Source organism: Lepidothrix coronata, unplaced genomic scaffold (assembly GCF_001604755.1).
Source record: "Lepidothrix coronata isolate B3197 unplaced genomic scaffold, Lepidothrix_coronata-1.0 Scaffold199, whole genome shotgun sequence".
Taxonomy (NCBI): Eukaryota; Metazoa; Chordata; class Aves; order Passeriformes; family Pipridae; genus Lepidothrix; species Lepidothrix coronata.
In genome coordinates, this window is record NW_016690379.1 from 326,807 (window position 1) to 347,019 (window position 20,213).

Consider the following 20,213-nt stretch of genomic DNA (forward strand, 5'->3'; position numbering starts at 1 on the left):
AGAAGAAATACTCAGAGCCCAGGTATTTTTGCCCGTTTCCACCTCGATTTCCCCTGGCAGCGATCAGTGATGGCTCCAGCTACTAAATAAAACCTCAAATCTTAGACTTGACTGCCCAGGGTAGTTTTTATCCTTTATCTGCCAAAGCAGGCTCACTGACAGAGCCAAAGCTCTGGATACAGCTCATTGCACATTTGCCTTTCCCATTAAGGAGCCCACAGGTCATTTGCCAAAGGACACACAGATAAAGCAGATGAACTTTCCACTACTCCCCGACAGCTTAATTACTACCCAGAATTTGGAGCGAGCCATCACAACTCTGCATTTGTTCCCACATTTCATTTTTATGACACTCCAACATCTGCAGAGGATGCTGTAATTAAAAAGGAATAAAATTATGTTTAAAAAAAAAGAAAAAAAACAAACCCTGGACACGGTTTATTATTTGCCTGAAGAACACGGATTACACAGCAAGTACAGATGCTCTGCAGCAAGACAAGTCAGCCTGCAAGCTTTAAAGTCCTGAATTATACACGCTACTGCAGACAGGGCAGACTAAAAAAGAGCTGTAAGAAAACCCCCTGCATTTAACAGCACCACTGCTGATGTTCCACTTGGCTGTCCCCCAGCGTGGCTGGAAGTTTGCTCTGGGTTGGACTGGGAATCCCATCACACTAATGAGATAAGCATAAGGCATCCATCTCTGCAGCATTCCTACTTACAAGTAACCTAGACAGCAAGTCAGCAGGGCAAAACCTCCTCAAGAACAGGATGTCCAGCTTTTAATCTCCTAAAGTGTAGCTAAGAAACCACTGCATGGGAAGGAAGTCAAGCCAATCAATCTGCAGACGAGCCTGATCCACTCCAGCTTTCCACCTCAGCCCAGCCTGAAAAACTTCATTTTTAGCCACGGTGACACCGAGCAACACCCTGGGCACCCTTGTAGGTGATGGAGGGAAGGAGTGGACTCAAACAAACAGCTCCACGTTTGCAGCTTGCATCAGCAGCACCACTCAGCAATGCAAATTATCCTCCTCAGACTCGGGAGCCTGCAGAGGAAGAAGTCCAAGTGCCTGGTGACAGCAGCTGCTTCCCCTGTGGCAGCCACTGGAAGCAGAAGCATGTGGCAGCTTCCTTACAACAGAAAGCCCTGCCCTTAAAAATGAAGTTGTGAGAGAAATGACTTCTCCCACCTGTGCTTTGCAGGGAGGATTTCGGGTGATCCTCCCCCAGGAGGGGAGTTCCACTGCGAACTGCCCGACGGATGAACCCTCCCCATCTCCACACACTCCATCCTGAACATCAATTCTTGCTCCGCCATAAACAGCTATCTGCATTTCAATTTAATATTAGCTTGTACTTTCCTTGATTTCACAACAGACTCGAAACAGAACGAACAGAAAATTCTTTCCTCAAGAGGTTTCGGTTCCCTCTTTCGAAAATTGCGTCACCGGCGGACGACGAGGCTGTGCCTCGGGTGACACCTTCGGGTCCCCTCTCAGGAGCCATTTCCCCTCGAAAACCTCCCCTCTCCCCAGCAAAGGAAACCAGAAAGGGGTCTCCAGCGAGGAGTGGAAGGAAAGGAGCTCCCTGAAAGACCTCTGGCTCTCCGAATTAAAAACATCTCCGGCACACAATGGCCCAAACGTGATGCAGCAGCCACGGCTTTTCATTCCGGCTATTGTGGGCTAAGAATAGCCCTGCCGAGCCCCCACGGCCACATTGTCCTGTCCACCTCCCTCCAGAGAGCTGTTGAAAGGCTAAAACAAGCAAGTGTCTCCTTGGATGTCAGCTCTGGATGGGAAGTTCAGAGCTGAGGCAGGCTTGAGGTTGCTGGATTGAAAACTCTGCCCACTCACCGAGCGCTGCAGAGTGGATAAAAGCAATAATAGAGGAAATAACTTGTTAAGAGTTTAGGGACCAGTGTGGGTCTGGAGAGCTGCACATGACAACAAGCCAACACCTTCACAGGATCACAGAGTCACTGAGGTTGGAAAAGACCTCTGAGATCATCGAGTCCATCACCACTTTGTCACCTAGATCAGAGCACTGAGTGCCACTGCAGTGCCAGCTCCTGCTACCTCCAGGCCACCTCCATTTCCAAGCTGGATAGGGTTTTAAAGAGCATCAGTTGACAGACAGAGGCACAGAGAATTACAGAACAGAGACTGCACAGTGAACTGTCCTCACACAGTAAATACACCCCAGTTGCACTGCTCCAAGCATCCCTGCACTAAACCAGCAATCCAGTAATTTTCCACTAAATTACTAAAATCCCACTGTGCTCCCTGATCCAGCATCACTCCTTTACTAATAAAGATAACAGGTATTAAGTGAATCACAGAAAACCATAAGGCAAGGCAGTCACAGAAGAGGAAATCAGCAGCCACTCTGCTTTCCAAGAACAAGACAACACCAGTTCAAACTCCATCATTTGTAAGGAAGTCCAAATATATCCAAACCAGCAGACACAGCCTGGGAGTGAATGCCATTGCCCAGGGATGCTGCACACATCTCAGCCCAGCCTCTTAATTCTTTGTGAATGACACCCCATTCACAAATAAACCCGTGTACTCAGGCTGTCTATAAACATCAATTGTTTTGATTTGTAATTGTCACAGAAATATCAGCCTTTTAAAAAAAACCAAACACGTTACTTAAGCCCCAGGAGCCCCATCAGAGCCTCCTAAGACAGCTGCAAACCCAAGGCAGAATTTCTTCTTCTCTCTGCAGCTGTGCAGGGCCAAAAAAGCTCCTCCCAGCCCCAAGCTGGGTCCAAAGGAGCAGAAAAGTGATTCATCCTCCCACTCTCCAGCCAGGCTCCTGCTTCTCTCTGCCAGAGGAGCCCGAGCCCACCACCTTTGGCAGCCTGGAGCACTCCAGCACCCAGACAGGAGTCACTCCCAGCTCTCCCAACACTGTGAACATTTGGTGACATTTTCCATTGCTACAAACAGGGGATGGATTTGAATCAGGACCTAAAAAAGATGCAGGTTGAGTCATCCACGCTGACTTCTCGCTCATTAAACTGGATTTTGCTTATTCCCAATTTGCAGCTTGCTACATATGAACAAGATCTTAAAATATAATCAAGGAAGCCTTTAGCAAGCGAAGAAAAAAAAAACAGCCCCAAAAATTAATTCACTGATGCCCAGTTCTCTTTCACTTGCTGCATTCACTGGACTTCTCACTTCATCTAGAACAACCCTGCCAACAGGGGAGAACTGAAATCAGCCTCTACCCAAATCAAAATGACACCAATTAAGCCATTAACAAGTTGCTTGGTGAGTTCAAGCCATGAGCCTGTAGCATTAAATGGCATTTTTAAGCCTTTCTAGGGAAGAACCACCACTTGCTGTTACAACTCTCCAAGGGCTCGAAGAGATGGTTACAGAAGTGATGCACAAAAAAGCTGCATCTGTGGAGCCACAGCTGCCTCTGGCTGAGCAAAAGAACTAAAATTAACCCCCCCAAAAAAAACCTCCACACCAGAAAGTTAATAGTAGGTCTATAAAAATATTAACTTAAGCAATGAAAGACACAGAGCCTGCACTATTAGTTTATTTAGAGCAACCACATTATTAACCAATTTGCCATCAGGAATAACAGCCATACCCACTGTCACCGCCAGCAGAGAACTTCCAGTGTGTAAAACACGCTGGGATGAACAGTCTGACCTCAAACCAAGCTACAGCACATGGAAAAATGAAATCCCCAAGGAACCAGGCACTTGCTAAAATTTGAAGTCCTCCCTAATTACTGACAAGGCAAAGCAGATTTTTCTTTGCTCCTGACAAACTCTTCCCCTTCCTCGGACACATCCCATGGCTTTGTAGCATTTTCCTTGTCTGCTCCAGTCCCAGATGACACAGGAAAAAAAAAAAAGGCATTAACACCATCATGTGGATTAACAGCATTTGGGAGCGTTGAGAAAGTGCCTCTTCTTTTTGACAGCAGAACCTCCTCTTGCTGGACAGAATAAACAGGTCAGAAAGCAGGAGAAAATTCCCAGCACCAGGCACTAAAACCAAGGGAAAGGTCTCTGCAGCACAGGGGCTCTTCTGTTTGCTCTGGCACAACCCCCTCATCCCCACAGACACCCCAAAAATCCATCCCCTGGGAAGGAAGGAGTGCACTCCACAGAGCCAGAGCATGTCCTACACAATTAATGGACAGGGAATCAACCCACACACAGTTTGTCGTGCTTGTTATACCACCAAAAAAAATATATTTACCATTCACAAACTTCCTCCCCTTTAAACTGAAAACCTCCCCAAAGCTCTGAAGATCAACCTCAGGGGGAGCAGTGAAGGTTGGCTCCAACACTGAGGACTTCTCACAGATGTAGGAAAAGTGGCAACACCATCCCAGCGCAGGAGGTGGCAAAATGAGCCTCTGCCACCTTTCTCACCTGGTCTCTCTTCTTGGCAGCTGAAAAGATTTTTAAAATTTTAAAACAGAAATTGGATGTCCACGGCTGGCAAACCAGTATCTTTGCCAGCACTGAAGTTCACAGAAGAAGCCTTTCACTCCTAAAAATAAATCTTAAAAGAAAACATTCATTCAAAGTCAATCCCAGCAGAGCAGGGAGAAAAAAAAAAAAAAGAACTTTGGGAGAATCGTAAAAAACTGGTGCTTAAAAATAGCAAACCTGTTTGTTTGTGTTGGGAAACTTCAGGGGAGTGTTTATTTTCTACTTACTCCTCAAAACAGCAGAAAGCAGGGAGGGAGAAAAGTGAAGGGAGAGAGGAATTAAATGAAGGGATACCTAAAGACACATTCCAGCTTCCTGACAATCCAGTTCAAGGCTGTAGGAATTCATTCATGGAATTATTTTTGACTGGTTTTTCTGCAGGAAACTACAAGTTTTATTTGAGGGATGAGCTCCATCATCCTCCCCTCTCCCTGTTTCCACTTGGACCAGTGAGCATCTCCTGACTGGACAAGACATCTCAGTCAAAATCCTGCTGGGATTTGTCATTTGGTCGCCTCCCAAAAACCAAAAAGGAACAAAAAAAAATGAAAAAGTGAAAGCACTCTGCAATTATCTCCTCTGCCTGAGTAACTTTTCTTAAAAAGAAGACACACATCCTGTCCAGCCATGCAGGCTGCACTGCCAGACCAAAAAAAAAAAAAGAGATTTAAAGAAGTTCAGCGCTCCCTAAACACGTTTCAGGATCCGTAACTGAATCCCACAAATCTCACCAGAGACCTTGATTTAGGTCATCTCGAGTAATTCACTCCCAGTTAATCTTTTCACCGACTTTCAGGCCACTTGGAGCACAATGGCTGAGGGAGATCTGCTGAAAGCCCCAATTCAGGGACCCAAAGAACACAGACTCCCAAAAAGGGATCTGAATTAAGGGCAGGAGGATCCCTCTCCTCACCCGGGGGAAAAACCAGCTCTCACAAAGCTCTGGCACAAAGGCTGATTTCAGTGGATGGTCTTTCAGGGATCATAAACCATGTAATGCTCTTTTGAAAGGAAAAGGGATGGAATTTTAAAGGGAAAAGAAAGCAAATTGCTATTGCACGCATGTTATAAAGACACATGTAGTTATACCCACCAATAATTTGATTTATTTAGCTTCAAAGCAGCTGAGGAATAACACTTATAATGCTTAAAATATGCCACGGGAAGTTTCAGAATCAAGAGAATTCTCCAAAACACAACCCTGGCTTTTAGGTTTCTTGTTTAAGCATGAGTTGCAGGAGTTCTCAATTATAAATATTATATATAGTGCCTAAACACCCTCACTAACACTGAGAGGCAAGGGAGAGCGAAACCTAAGTGCAGACAAGTTGTTAAGTGAAAGAAGACTTTAGGAAGTGATGTAGTAATAAAATATAAACTTCAAGAGATCTGTGATACAGCTGAGGAGCTCGTTAGTGTTCTGAAAAGAACATTGTGTTTGGGCTGCTCAAAACCAAACTCACCTCTCCCGAGCACATAAATACTTCATACACTGAATGATAAAAAAAATAACAGTAAAAGTGCTTTCCTCCTATCTGATAAAATGAACAGTGAGTAAGGGAAATGTACTCTAAAAAAGTTAATGGTCAACAGATTTTGGTGTTGTTGCCATAAGCCAGAACCAGGAGGAGTGAGGCTTCAGGGGGATCTTTGCTTTGTTAACAAAATCAGCTTTAAGAGAGGCACATGACAAGAAGTAATAAAAAAAAAGGAGGTGGGGAAGGAAAATGAACCTGTTTTCCTGGTCCATCACAGAGCCCTTAGTGCAGGGGGTTGAATTTATTCTTCCCATCGCTGTCAAATATTCAAAGTAATCCTGCAAACCTAGTGCTGCCTTCCCACAACACACAGCCCAGGCAGGGCTGGCTGAATGCTGGTGGCTTTCAGAAAATTAAAATAAAATAAAGTAAAATAAAATATAAAATAAAGTAAAATATAAAATAAAGTAAAATATAAAATAAAGTAAAATAAAGTAAAATATAAAATAAAATATAAAGTAAAATATAAAGTAAAATATAAAATAATATAAAAATAATATAAAAAATAATATAAAAAATAATATAAAAAATAATATAAAAATAATAAAAAATAATATAAAAATAATATAAAAATAATATAAAATATAATATAAAATAAAATAATATAAAATATAAAATAATATAATATAAAATAAAATATAAGATAAAATAAAAATCAACTCACTCTTTCCTACAGATACACACAGTTCTCATCCTCTCATTGCACCTCTCCAGGAAGGAACTCAAAGCAACCTCCTCCTTAAAAGGAGAGGCATTGATGTTTTAGAACTGATAAATGTGTTTAAATAGTCAACACAGAAATAGCTTCTCACAGCAAGGACCACAGCAAGCCTTCCACAGGATCCAGAATCCCTAAATTAAAGGTAACAGCAAATTAGCAGCACTTTCATCCCAACCATAGCAGCTGGTGGAGCTGCTCTGGGTTTGGGAGAGGGTGGGGCACGATGAGAACTATTTGCATGGAGCCCGATCATAAAACCACTGGAACGATGTGAGGGAGCTGGAAAAGGCAACAGAGCTCGGGTGAAATTATAGCTGCTCCCTCAGCTCCCAGCAAGGATTTCTTACGGAATTCACAAGCTGCAGATGCTGCTTTCTGGAGGAACCTCCAGCAGCACAAAACCAACATCCAGCCTCGTCCCTCCGGAGGTGTTTGAGCGGCAGTTCCTTCCCAAAATACTGATGGAGCCTTGTCTGGTGTGTCCAGTTCTGGTCACTCAGTTCAGGAGGGACACTGAGGGGCTGGAGAGTGTCCAGGGAAGGGGTTGGAGAACCAGGAGCAGCTGAGGGAGCTGGGGGGGCTCAGCCTGGAGAAAAGGAGGCTCAGGGGGGACCTTCTGGCTCTGCAACCCCCTGACAGGAGGGGGGAGCCGGGGGGGGTCGGGCTCTGCTCCCAGGGAACAAGGGACAGGAGGAGAGGGAACGGCCTCCAGCTGTGCCAGGGGAGGGTCAGGCTGGACATCAGGAGGAATTTCTACCTGGAAAGAGTGGTCAGGAATTGGCAGGGGCTGCCCAGGGAGGTTTGGAGTCCCCACCCCTGGAGGTGTCCAAGGAAGGACTGGATGTGGTTCTCAGTGCTCTGGGCTGGGGGACAAGGTGGGGATGGGGCACAGGGTGGACTGGGAGATCCTGGAGGAATCTTCTCCAACCTCAATGATCCTGTGAAGGCTGTAGCACTGTAATACCCCTACTGTAATAACTCCTACCCGCTCCACACTCCTTAAACTGGAGCTAGAAATGCATCAGCAACAGTCAAGCAAAAATGCATAAATCACAGCAAGAACTGACCAACCCTCAGAGGATGTTTACCACAAAATAACCTGAAGCTTCAGAACAAAACGAGGTAAAAACCCAAAACAAAACCAAACCAAAACATTCACTTTGCTGCCAAAAGCTGTTGCTGCTTTCCAGCATAAAAGAAGACTCCACGTGGAGGGATTTTCCAGAGAGGTCACTGCCAGAATTTTTTTTTCCCCTTGATTTAAATCTGAAACCAAACTACTACCTGGATTTCCAAGGGCACATTTGAGGGGGGGGAGCATTTTTAGCCAAGATTTCTGGGGACAAAGACTGAAAGGTGGAAATTAATGAAACTCTTCCCAGCTCTCTCCTGTCAGACTCGCCGTGATGGGGAGAATAATTTGATTTAAAGCCTAAGTAAAGATTAATTCCTTAAGTATGAAGAAAATGCTTATAAATGCATTTGGCCTTGGACAAGTGGCCTAAATAAAAGGATTTCTGTCACAGTTTTGGGTAAAGCAATTTAGCATTACAGGCAGGAATTAATCATATAATGGAAGGTAACACCAGCATATGGATTGATAAAAGATCAAACCAACCTCAGAGAAAATACAGGCAAGCTGGATGGGATAAGAGCACAGGGAGGGAGAAAAGGCAACTCAGCAATCAGGAACAAGCATTTGCACCGCCCAGGAAATAAAATCAACACTCAAGGGGTCCAAAAGGCAGCCCCAAGGGATGCTCAGCCCAAGTTCTGAGCTTATCCAACAACCCTGGTGAGCAGAGCTGGCTTTTTTGGCAACACAAACTCCCTGCCAAAAAAACCTTACACAGCTTAGCACAGACAAAACTTTGACTTGCAAATAGTTTCACTGGAGTAACCAGAAACTAATAATGTCACAGCCCTGATTAACCTGACAGGGATCAGTCTATCCAAGCCTCTCCCAATGTGTGTGTGGGGGTGCTGTCCATCCTCCATTTTTCCATAGTTTTTTTTTTTTCATTTTCATTTCTATAGCACAACTCACGGAAGCTCCTAAGAGCCCAAAAAAAAGAAAAGGGGGAAGAAAAAAAAAAAAAAGAAAGAAAGAGAACAACAAGTATCCAGAGTTTTTAGACATTCAGCTCCAGGGGGAAAACACAAGAGCGCGATTTCATTCATAGCAAGCTCAGTTTCCATCCAAACATCATTTACTGTATCCTGTGACCTTTGTAGTGCTGCATTTGTTCCTCCCTCCACAGGGCTCAGAAAGCCTTTCCCCCTCCCTTTTCCAGCTGCATAGTTTTAAGTCGTTTGCTGGCAAAGGCTTTTGTTCGTTTTTCAGCATCTTTCTGGAGCCGCCCCAGAGCTGGGGCACAGACGGGCACAGGCAGCACAAACACTTGGTGGTTTACTGGTTATTTTTTCAGGGATGAAGCCTCTTCCTTCTTCACCAGATGGGAGGGAACACAGAAGAGTTAGTAGGAAGGGTTATGTTCATTGAAGAGACCAAAGCAAAGGCGGGCTCCTTTCCAAAACCACTTCACAGGGATCGTCGTTTATTAGAATTTCCGAGGAACTGGTTATCGAGCGCTGGGGAGAAACCTCCACGGGCCTGCCCAGAGCTCTGCACCTCCACACTCTGGTTTGTCATTGTCACTCATTAATCCATCTACTGCGCAGCTTAACCAAAAAAATTGGAGACAAGGTTTTTAACAGCAATAACGGCAGTGTCTCCTGTCCCGGAGCTTTCAAAGCACTTCACATTCATCAGACACAGGGCTCTGCAAAACACACCTGTAACAGACCTGTTTGATGGGCCATGGGTCTGAATTTACAACAACCAACGACCAAAATAAATAAATAAATAAATAAATGAATGAATGAATGAATGAATAAATAAATAAATAGAGCTTAGACAGAGGATCTGCCAAGTGCTCCACTCAGAAAATCAGCCCTTTCAGAGCCCTTTCAACATCTTGGTAAACCCAAATAAAACCTCTGATTCCCTCTGTCTTGCCTTTGGATGTGCAGCACAGATTCTGCTTTTAAAGGCATTTGTTACAGCTCTGGGCTTCCCAGAAGGTGGAAGAGCATCAGCTCTCCAGCAAACTTCACGTCTGTTCCCGGATCAAAACTGCCTGGATGGTTATTCACAGTGCCATCAATGCCCTCAGGAGAAGTCAACTCGTCATAGCTGTGATTTCCCAGTAAAACACTTCAGACAGGCCCCCCCCAGATGAACTGGGGTGGAAGAAGGAGAATTGTCATATTCCAGAGAGCCCACAACAGCCACCATCTGTCTGTGGCCGCCACAGCACGGCCCAGATTGAGCAACTACATCTGGTATCTGAGTGGAAGTTTCTAAACTTGAACTTCATGTTTGAACAACAAACAGTTCCAATGAAACGTGGGAACAGCTCCTATTTTTTTCCTAAAAGCAGAAACATCACATAAGATGTGCACCAGATTGACAGCAACAGAACAGCAAGAGTCCTGCTCAGCATTAACCTGCATAAAGAAAAGGATTTTGTGGAATTTCCTCTAACACCTAAATTCACAAACCAAGTGCTAATGAGTAGGAGCATCCTCAAAGTAATTCAGAGTAATTCCAGAGTAATACCAGAGTAATTCATCCCACTACATTTACACCTCATCCAACAGGCATCTTAAATATTCCCAAATAAAGGCTTAATAATATACAACATGTCACGGCCCAGAAAGCTCCTTAAAATTGTCCACCAATTTAGTTTCCTCCTGCCCTGCATGGATCACTCGCTCCCTGCTGAGAAGGGGAAGGAGGGGATCAATGAATGCCTAAATATGAGGTTAACACAGGGAAATGACAATTCCTCCTCGTTTCATTCAGATCCCTACAGCAACAAAGAGCTGCTGCTGGGAAGGACTGATCACCCCAAAGTGGGTTTGCCCTCCATTTCTCCCCACTGAGCCTCCTCCAGCAGCATCAGATTTTATTCTTGCAATACCCAGGCACTCAGAACAAATACTCAGAACAAAACTGGATGGATTAAAACATCCCTGGAAGTGTCCAAAGCCAGGTTGGATAAACTTGGAGCAACCTGGGCTAAGGGAAGGTGTCCCTGCCCGTGGCAGGGGGTGGGATGAGATGATTTTTAAGGTCCCTTCCGGCCCAAACCATTTTGGGATTCTACAAAACGCAGCTTTCTGGGTTTCCCTCGTGCCATGGGCAGGTCAAGCAGAGGCTAAAACCCAAAGAAAAGAGGAAAAATACCTTTCTAAACAAACCCATTCAGAGAATAAGCTCTAGTTTGTGCTGCTAATCATCCTGGCCCTTCTCAGGCAGCAAACAAAAGCTACAAGCAAGAAAAACACTCTGGTTACCCTGTACAGTTTGCCTTGTGAGACCCACCAGGGGCGTGGAACTGTTGGGATTGACTGAGAATCGGGATCTTGGGGTGGAAAACAACCCATCCACTTGTTCAGAGCGAGGAATTCCACAGCTTTGGCAGCCACAAAGCCCCTTCCCCGCAGACCATCCGAGTGGGACTGCACTGCTGGCCAAAAACCCGCTCAGGGACTAATTCCCAGGCAACAACTGTCGTTATTTTAAGCCAGATTCAATTTGCAAGCACTCCCCATCTATAAATTGCACAGCTCCACGGTCTCCTCTCCGCAGGAAAAACCGTCATCCAATGGCAGCCCTACAAAAACAAACCCAAAATCCTGCCCTGCTCGAAAGAAGAAGAAGCCAAGAGGCTCTTCCTGGAAAGTCCTGTGATTAAAAAAATAAAACAAACGAAAAAAAATCAACGTCAGAACTACTGGGACTGATCAAACTCCCCCTGTGCTGCAGCACTTCAGGGCTGGAGATTAAAATCCACGCTTGGTTTTAGAGTTAATCTGGTTATTTGGCTCCTTCTCCAGAGTCAAAAAGGCAGGAGCTGCTTATGTGCCACGGGATAAGACAGATCCCCCAGCCTAATTCAGCCCATTCCACACAAATATACGTGAAGAAAAAGGTCTGGAAACACTTAAGACCTAAGAATTTGTGCAGCACGTTTAGCAACACCTTGAGGGAAAATATTGGAGAAAAAGTGCTAATTAGAGGGGGGGAAACCCTGGAATGTTTTAAAATTTGCTGCTGTGGTTTATGCCAAAGATTCACTGCGCTAAGGGTGCACACTGGATTAAACCTCAGGGCTGTGCTGGGTGTACCAGCTGAGATTTACACTCACATCCACATTTACACTTTATTTGCCAAGCTGTGATTAACTTTCCCCGCGTCAATTCAAAGCAAAACGACAGGGTGGGAAGATTTGGAGTTTCACAACAATAAACAGTCACTTCAGTGGCAAAAAAAAAAGAAATAAAAAAAGAAAAAGTAACATTTTAAATGGTTCAAATCCATTTGCAGCATCTGCCTGGAAAAAAAAAATACCAGCTGAGCTTCCTTGACACAGTTACTCTACATCCACATGGTTTCTGATTTTAAAGACATCAAGAGTTTCACTGACCCATTGCTTAAAGGATTCCACAAAAAGGTCCTTTCTTGTCTTCTGTAACGTTGCTATTTTGAAAGGAAAGGAGAAAAGAGAAAGCAGAAATGAAGAATGATCTCTAAGGATGGAATTACTGCCAAGTCAAGACCCTTTCTCCCGTTTTCTCCAGCGCTTTTTCAACCCACAGCAAATCAAACCATAACTCTGCGTTCGCTTCCATCGCCTACAAAACACTGACAGCATTCCAAGAGCAGGAGTCCCATCATGTCGTAGGAATTCTCAAAGAAGGAGGCATGAAATCTGTGAAAGTCGTACAAAAATGAACTAAATAAAGTCACAAGTAATGAATATCAACTGTGCATGGCACAGCAAAAGCTATTGGAGGGAACATGTGTTTAAACAGACTTTCCATCTCAACAAAGGTTCAGATTTTTCGCTCTTCAGAACGACAGCTGAAAGAGTTGACCAGGCAAACAGATCCTTCCAAGTGAATTCCCAAAATGGGCAAAAATTAGGAAGGATTTAAAAGGAAAAGAACAAAAAGAGAAGTCAAGCCTTTTAACTAAGAGGAAAAAAAGGAAAATATACTGATGTGTAACCTCACCACGAAAGGAAATCATTTGGAGCCGAGGAAAAATGTCGTGGGGCTCCCTTGGTTGGGAGTCAGGGAAAACTGGCTATTACTTGTAAACTTTTTATGGAATCCTACTGGAGTTACACTGGCAATTCCTCCTGCTTTTGGAGGGAAGTGCAACACTTGAGTGGACAGAGTGCTTTGGTCAGCTTTGGTCTCCAGCCTTCCAATACCTGACGAGTCTGCAAAAGAGGGATTTTGGAGCCAGAGAGGAGGAAAGAAGGAAGACACTGCATTCTTTCACCTCCTCCCATCCTCGTTAATAATCCATTAGCAGGAATTGTGCACAGGACACAAAAAATACAAACTATTGCTGGAACATCAAACCCGTCTCCCAACAGCCCCTTCCCCCCCTTCCTGGCACTGGCTGCTCCATTGGCTCAATCCAGCTCCAAAACTCAAGGGATTAACACTATCAGGAACTGCAGAAAACCAGATGATTCCCCAGCAATTCCACAGCCAGAGCTTGGAGCAAGTCATTGTTGCAAACAAATGGAATCACTTACACGCACAGAGCTGTGATTAACTGCAAAAACCCCTTAAAAGGTAGTTTTTCATTTGAAACGTGAACGTTAATCCAACGCGTGCAAAGGCAAAATATCAAAGTTCAGGACTGTTTCACTCAACCACGCTGGGCTGAAAAGTCTATTTACAGGGTGTATTAAACAGGGGCTGACAAAGCTCAGCCCTAACTCTGGGGATCCCCAACACGTGTGGTGCAAGGGTTGGAGTCACGGTGGGCAGTGACCAACCTGGTGACCTGACCAGAAGATGAACACAGAAAATAAATTAACATTTATGTGTAAAATCCACAGCACTGACAACCCCCAGGTGCACAGGTTCAGCAGTAAAACAAATGGCAGCGATTTCAACTCATTGATCTAAAAATCTAAAGACGCTTCTATAAATATTTTCCTTCCAGACAAGCTCAGTGTTCACAAGGAAACCTGCAAATGTTGAGAGAAACGGCAATTTTTGTTTCAAATCGCCACCAAAAGCATCACACTTCCTTCCCAGCCCCCAAATTACAGCTGCTGACCCCATCACAGCTACTTTTGCAATCCTTCACACACTCGAGGGCTGGACCACTCCAAAGAACTTGCCAGGATTAAAATCTGCTGACCTCCACTCGAGGAGATGGACCATACAAATGAGATTTCTATTTAAGGCAAAAAAAAAATCACAATCAGGTCAAACACACCATCAGACATTCAACCCAGAGAGGGAAAAGGGACTTATCCGAAATTTATCAGCCATTTTGGGGAGATTTAAAAGAAAGTTTCAGGCGTTATAGCAGCCTGAGTGTGATGGCAGCAAGTTGTTCTTAATCAGGATTCTTCTCTCAGCTGAGGCACAGCTCTCTAACCACACAGCCACCTCTGGGCTGTGCTCGCTCCTGCTGTAAATTACCTCATCCATTTGTCATATTTTTAGCACTTTTTTGGGCAGTGCTGCAAGATCTGCAAGAGATGCATTTTAACCTTTGCTAGAGACTACTCAAGGACAGCAGTGGTTTATGAACCCCTCGCTGTGTAAAAAAATGCCAGTATTAAATTCCTGCCGCTCAAACCATGGAGCTATTTACTGAAGCTTTCTACAAACTAATTAAATATAAGGCTCCCGTGGGACACGAGGAGAAAGAAAAGGAGAATTAAGAGATAAATCACCGGCTTTTCTTTCCTCAGCAAGTGTACGCTCCGATTTAATATATTAAACCAAAAAACACTCTGACAGTCCTTGGTCGGGCACAGACAGGCAGCATCCAAATCTCACATGGAACACACTGCACAGCATAAATTAATTATCTCTGCTTTACCACAACTTGCACAAAGGAATTGGGAGAGACAATCCAGACAAGGGGATGAGCTTGAGATATCAAAGGCTCCATATGGAGACCACAGAATCTCACTTTCCAGCTTCACAGAACTCCCCCATCTTTGTGAGCACATGGTACAGAGAGGTATCAAAGCAGCGCTTCCCTCCCCTGCTGACCCCGTGTCATCTCGTCAGGAGAATTTCTCCCGCATGACACGCAGGCATCTCAGAGCTTCCTCCAAGAGAGAGGCTTCTCCAAATCTCACCAGAAGAGCCCTCTAATAGTGGGGACCTCTCCAAGTGCAGAGGGGACAGCCACAAAACCAAGCACAGCGTGGGCTCTCGGCATCATCTGACGGCCAAAGACTCGAGGTCAGCGCGGGTGTTGAGGAAAATCCCCCTGTCTGGGCATCTCTGTGGGTTAATTCCCTTCTGCAGAAGACCAGGTTTGTAGCTCAACCTCCAGGTGCTGGAGACCATGGGATCACTGGATAATCCAGCTTGGGAGGGAGCTCAGGAGGTCACCCAGCCCATACTCTGGTGCTCAGTAATAAGGTCAGACCGAGTAGCTCAAGGCTGTGTCCAGCCTGGTTCCAGTATTGGCTTCAATATCCTGGAACACATTTCCCAGGGAAGCCGTGGCTGCCCCATCCCTGGAAGCGTCCAAGGCCAGGTTGGAGCAACCTGGGCTAGTGAAAGATGTCCCTGCCTGTGGCAGGGGGTGGAACTGGGTGGTCTTTAAGGTCCTTCCAACCCAAACCATGCCATGACCCTTTGCCCTGTCACCCCCGTGCACTTCGTACAAACACCACTCCCCAAGTTCATTCAGCAACAGCAAATCAAAAATTTTGCATAACAACGATCTATTAACCAAGCTACTCTTTAAACAGTTTTTGATTAGCAACTTAAAGACTATTAAATTTTTTAAACAAAGCCCCATCATTCCATTAGCAATCATTTGCAGTGCTTAAGTAGGTGTTTGTGGATTAATGGTTTTAAATGAAGCCTCCAAACACGATTTCCAGCGCAGAGCCAGGATAGAGTGGAGCAGGAAAAAAAAAATGCCACAAGTTTCTAAAAACCAGTAAAAAATATCAGTTTTCTCATCTGAGAAGCAGATGATACCTTACAATTCGTTCACCTCACCCCCACAGCTACTGCTTCATTTCACAACACAAGAGAAAAGACATCAAACAACCTTAATCAGAGTTAACACCATTTCCATGCCATTCCCACAGTTAAGGTCAGAGTTTGATGAGGACACCAAAATTCCTCTGTGTGATGTTTGATGGTGAGGCTGCACCACACTTGTGGATTTAAGTGTGTCTTTAGCACCATCTCATCCTCCCGCTGGGGTGGAGAAACCAGCACATGCCTGGAATTAGAAGTGAGGGGTCTCACTGCTCCCAGGAGTTTCCCTAAGGAATCACGTCACTGTCCAGCTCGGAACCAAGGCTTCTGTGAGATGTCAAGCGAGTTTAATGGCATTTTAAAAGGAGCAGATGACTTCAAAGTCTGCCCTCAAAGTTGACACCTCAAAGCAGAGAGACCAAGCTGTGGCCAAAGCTGAGAGGTTCATTCCAGGTGGAGACGTGAAGCTCCCTCCGTGCTCCCAAAGAAATGAGGGGATGCAGGAGAGGGTTGTTACAGGATTGTCACCTGTGTTTTTGAGCTGTTTGGCCCATCCAGACCCCCCTCTCAAGGAAGAGCAGGAGATGGATTAGCACCTCCTGGAATCCCCGTGCGGGGAAAGCTGAACTGTGAGAGGGATGAACATCCCCAGACAAACTCCTCGCTGCCCTCAACACCAATTCAGGAAGGAAACCCCCTTCTCCCGGCTCCTCCTGATCCATTTACACACTTCCAGCTTTCTTAACCTCAGGTGTTCACAAGAGGGACATTTTATAAGGCAAAAAGCAAAAAAAAAATCCACGTGCCACCACTCCAGGTGATCACTTTTGGGATCACATTTACAGCTCCCTGCGTTGGCACCTCCACAGATGAGCTGAGTTCTGGCAGCAACACTGCACAGGGGGAAGGCTCATTCCCATCTTCCCCATTTTCCTGGCCTCTTGTTTGAAAAGGAAGGGAAACTTTCCAATTCCTGAAAGCACTGAGAGGTGAGAAGATGCGCTTGGCTAATTCTAAAGCCTCGTTTCTCATCATTCCCAAATATTGTGACTACAGGCTTGGATCCATCACGCACACTTTGATGGGGTAAATAATGAAAGAACACACAAGCCTCTAATTTCACACTGCCTTCAATTCCCATTTCCAAAGACAGCTAGAAAACAGGAATAGAAACTAAACCAGTAAAAAAGAAACACGCCCTTCTCCATTTCTAACTTGGAGAACATAAGAACTTAAAAAAAAAATAAATAATCAAAATAAACTCTTACACAGCTTTATATTTGCTCAGATAAGCATTTTCAACAGAAATGTCCAAACTGCTTCTAGGTACAGGGCACTGGGGTCAGTGTAGGACATGCCTTGGAGGACAACATGTTTTAATGATTTGCAACCAATGAGCAGACCCCCCCTCCCCAGCAGGAAAAAGAACCCAGCACCTAATTGCAAAACAATATTTTAATTGTCAGCTCTAATTTAGGTTTCCTACTCAGATTTAAATCTTCTTTTTTTTTTTTTGCCAAATTGCATTGATTTAACTCAATCAGCCCTGCCCGAAGGCCATCTTTCCTGCAAGCTCTGAGCATACCAAGCAAGTTTTAGCCAATTAGATAAATCACTGAACCTCATAACTTCCTAACAGCAATACATCAAGCCGTGCACAAGCCATAATTAATTTTTTAAATACGTATTATCTCGAAAACTCGGCGAAATTAGGCAGCTCAGGAGGCATTTCACCATCCTTTATGTTATGGGCTTTTTTTTTTTAACCTAAGGCACATGATGGCCTGAAACCCAGCCAGCTGAATTCTGCAGAAGACTTGCAGGGTCACTGCAAATCCACCTCTGTTTGTTATTCCTTAGGATGATGGGGATAACACTGATGCATCAGTTTTATTCATTTATATATGTGTGTGTATATATATATATATATATGTGTGTGTGTACACCCACACCCACACCCTGCAGCCTTAAGGTGTTACACTCATGAGCACAGTCAGGAAAACCAGGCAGCAACATTATGGACTCAGCAGGAGCAAAATCCTGAAAAATGGAAGTTTCTAGCACAAACAGCTTCACGGGGACCCTCAGCACAGTCCCCATTACCACCAGTGGAAATATGCTCTTCTGACACTACACAGATTGTTGAAGGATTCCCATGACAGGCAGAGGATTAAAAAGCAATTCCCCGGCTCTCCTATTTCACATGCAAAGCCGTATTTCAGAACGGGCAGGCAGGAAAATACGGATCTCTCCCAACTCAGAAATGTGTGTATTCCGTAAAAAAAAAAAAAAAAAGCAAAGCCCTGGCTGTGACACCTTAAAACGGCACCACCAAAGCAGGAACTGCCCCATGGGGACGAGGAACAGCGCTGCAAACCCGACCCAGCATTGTATTACGAAAAAGCCCTGCAAATTCCAGGCAATCTGCAAATGATTTCCCCCCTTCCCCACCCAAACATCCACTGCAAACTCCCACAATCGCGAGTCGGGATTGCGGCAGCCAAAGGGATGGAAATAAAACCGTTCCTTACCTTTAACTTGAGTGTCGTACTCGGCTATGATCTCCTTATCCTTTTTGAATTTTGCTGGCGACGTCATGTTTTCTTTTCCAAAAAAGCTTCACCTCCAAAAGAGATCCCCCCCAGAACACGAGATATAAAGGGCAATTTCGCTCCTCTCCACGCGATGCCTCGATTTTCTGCTCGTCCTTCCCCCCTCCCCACCCAAAAAAAAAAAAAAGGGGGGGGAAAAAAAATCAAAAAAATCAGTCCATGGAGAGAGGGTGTGAGAGGGAGCACAGCAGCAGGAAAATGCAGATGTTGAGATCAGCGGATGGAAGAGGCAGCAGTTTTGTCTCCCTGCACCAAATCCTTGAGCAGCAGCATCAGCCTAGTGAGATCCTGCAGCCCCCAAAGGCTCTTCCTGATCCTTAACAGCACAGCCAGGGAGTGGAAGTCCTTCCGCACAACATGTTTTGTGTGGGTTTGGTTTGCCTTTTCTCTCTTTTTTTTTTTTTTCCTTTAATTTATTTATTTATTTATTTTTCCTAATGGGCTCGGGAGATGATGCAAATCAAACCCCAACTGAGAGCAGAAGCGGAGGACGAGGAGCCTTTTCCTTTGGTGTTTGCTCGCCTGCAAATGGAAAACAAAAATAAAATTAAATATATATAAATATATATATATAGTTAAAAAATTGCGGCTTGCAGATGAAATCTGCGATGGGAAGAGACGCTGCCCTGCCACCCTGACATTGCAAATCGTCCTTTGAGCAGCAGCAGCGCGGGGTTCCAACTGCAGCCCCGCCAGGTGACCCAGGGAACACACCCACCCCGGGGCTGGTCCGGGGAGAGGGTCCCAGGGGAGAGGGGGCTGATCAGGGGATGGTTTGGGGAGAGGGAGCTCCTTAGGGGAGCGGGGGTTGGTTTGGGGTGCAGGTCCCGGGGGAGCGGGGGCTGCTTTGGGAAGCGGGTCCCGGGGGTGCGGCTGGTTTTGGGAGCTCCTTGGGGAGCGGGTCCCCCTTTGGGAAGCGGGTCCCGGGGGGCGAGTGGGAGCTCCTTGGGGGAGCAGGGGCTGGTTCGGGGTGCGGGGAGCGGCTCCCGGGGGTGCGGGGGCTCCTTTGGGAACCGGGAGCTGGTTTGGGAAGCGGGGTCTGTTCGGGGAGCGGGTCCCCCTTTGGGAAGCGGGGGCTGGTTTGGGGTGCAGGTACCGGGACAGCGGGGGCGCATTTGGGGTGCGAGTCCCCCTTGGGAAGCGGGTCCCGGGAAGCGAGGACTCCTTTGCGGTCCCCCGGGACGCGGCTCCCGGGGCTGCGGGAGGCGGGCGGGACCCGCAGCATCGCCCGCCCCGCCCCGGCGGAGCCCCGGAGCCCCCGCACACCGGGCGGCTCCGCCCGCAGCTTCTCCCTCCGGTTTTAGTTTTGGGGGGGGGAATGACTGGGGTTTTTCCAGCGCGGGGCAGGGCGGGACACAACTTTTCCCCGTCTTTTTTTTTTTTTTTTTTTTTAAATTTCTCCTCTCCCTGGTTTTTTGGGGGTTTTTTTTGGGGGGGAGAGGAGGAGGGAGGGCGCGAGCCCTCCGCGGAAGATGCGCGTACGGGGAGGAAGAAATAAATAAACACACGGCACCCGCCGGATCCGCATCCCGCCCGGGAAGAACAATGAGGGCGGCGGGGAGAGAGGAAGCGTGGGGGGGTCCCGGGGCGGGGGGGGGTGGCGAGAGGGGGCCGGGGCTGGGGGGACGCGGAGGTAGCGGGGGGCTGCCCGCTGCTCGCCGCCCCGCCGGGGAGGTGGTAGAGGAGGGTCGGGGGTCGGGCGGCCGGGCGGGGCCGTTACCTGGGCGCTGCGGAGCCGCCTCCCGCAGCCGGGGCGTCCTCCGGCCGCTGAGCGCCCGCCGCCCGGGCCCCCGCACCGGCCCGCCGCC

The 20,213-nt window shown here is 46.3% G+C and overlaps 1 protein-coding gene across 4 annotated transcripts in view; it reads right to left on the reverse strand.

Annotated features, from left to right (window-relative positions):
* The window catches only part of SRGAP2 (SLIT-ROBO Rho GTPase activating protein 2), a 108,159-nt gene extending 87,968 nt beyond the window's left edge, over positions 1-20,191 (reverse strand). For 3 of the 4 annotated variants that reach the window (XM_017832171.1, XM_017832169.1, XM_017832173.1), the window contains exons 1-2: positions 20,126-20,191; positions 18,325-18,927 (exon numbers count right to left, since the gene is read on the reverse strand). In XM_017832171.1, coding sequence (XP_017687660.1) covers positions 18,325-18,391 — 67 coding nt within the window. In that variant the 5' untranslated portion in view covers positions 18,392-18,927; positions 20,126-20,191. Of the gene's footprint in view, positions 1-18,324; positions 18,928-19,501; positions 19,589-20,125 lie in introns of those variants that run through there. The other variant, XM_017832170.1, reaches the window with a different exon arrangement.
* Positions 20,192-20,213: the final 22 nt, after the last annotated feature.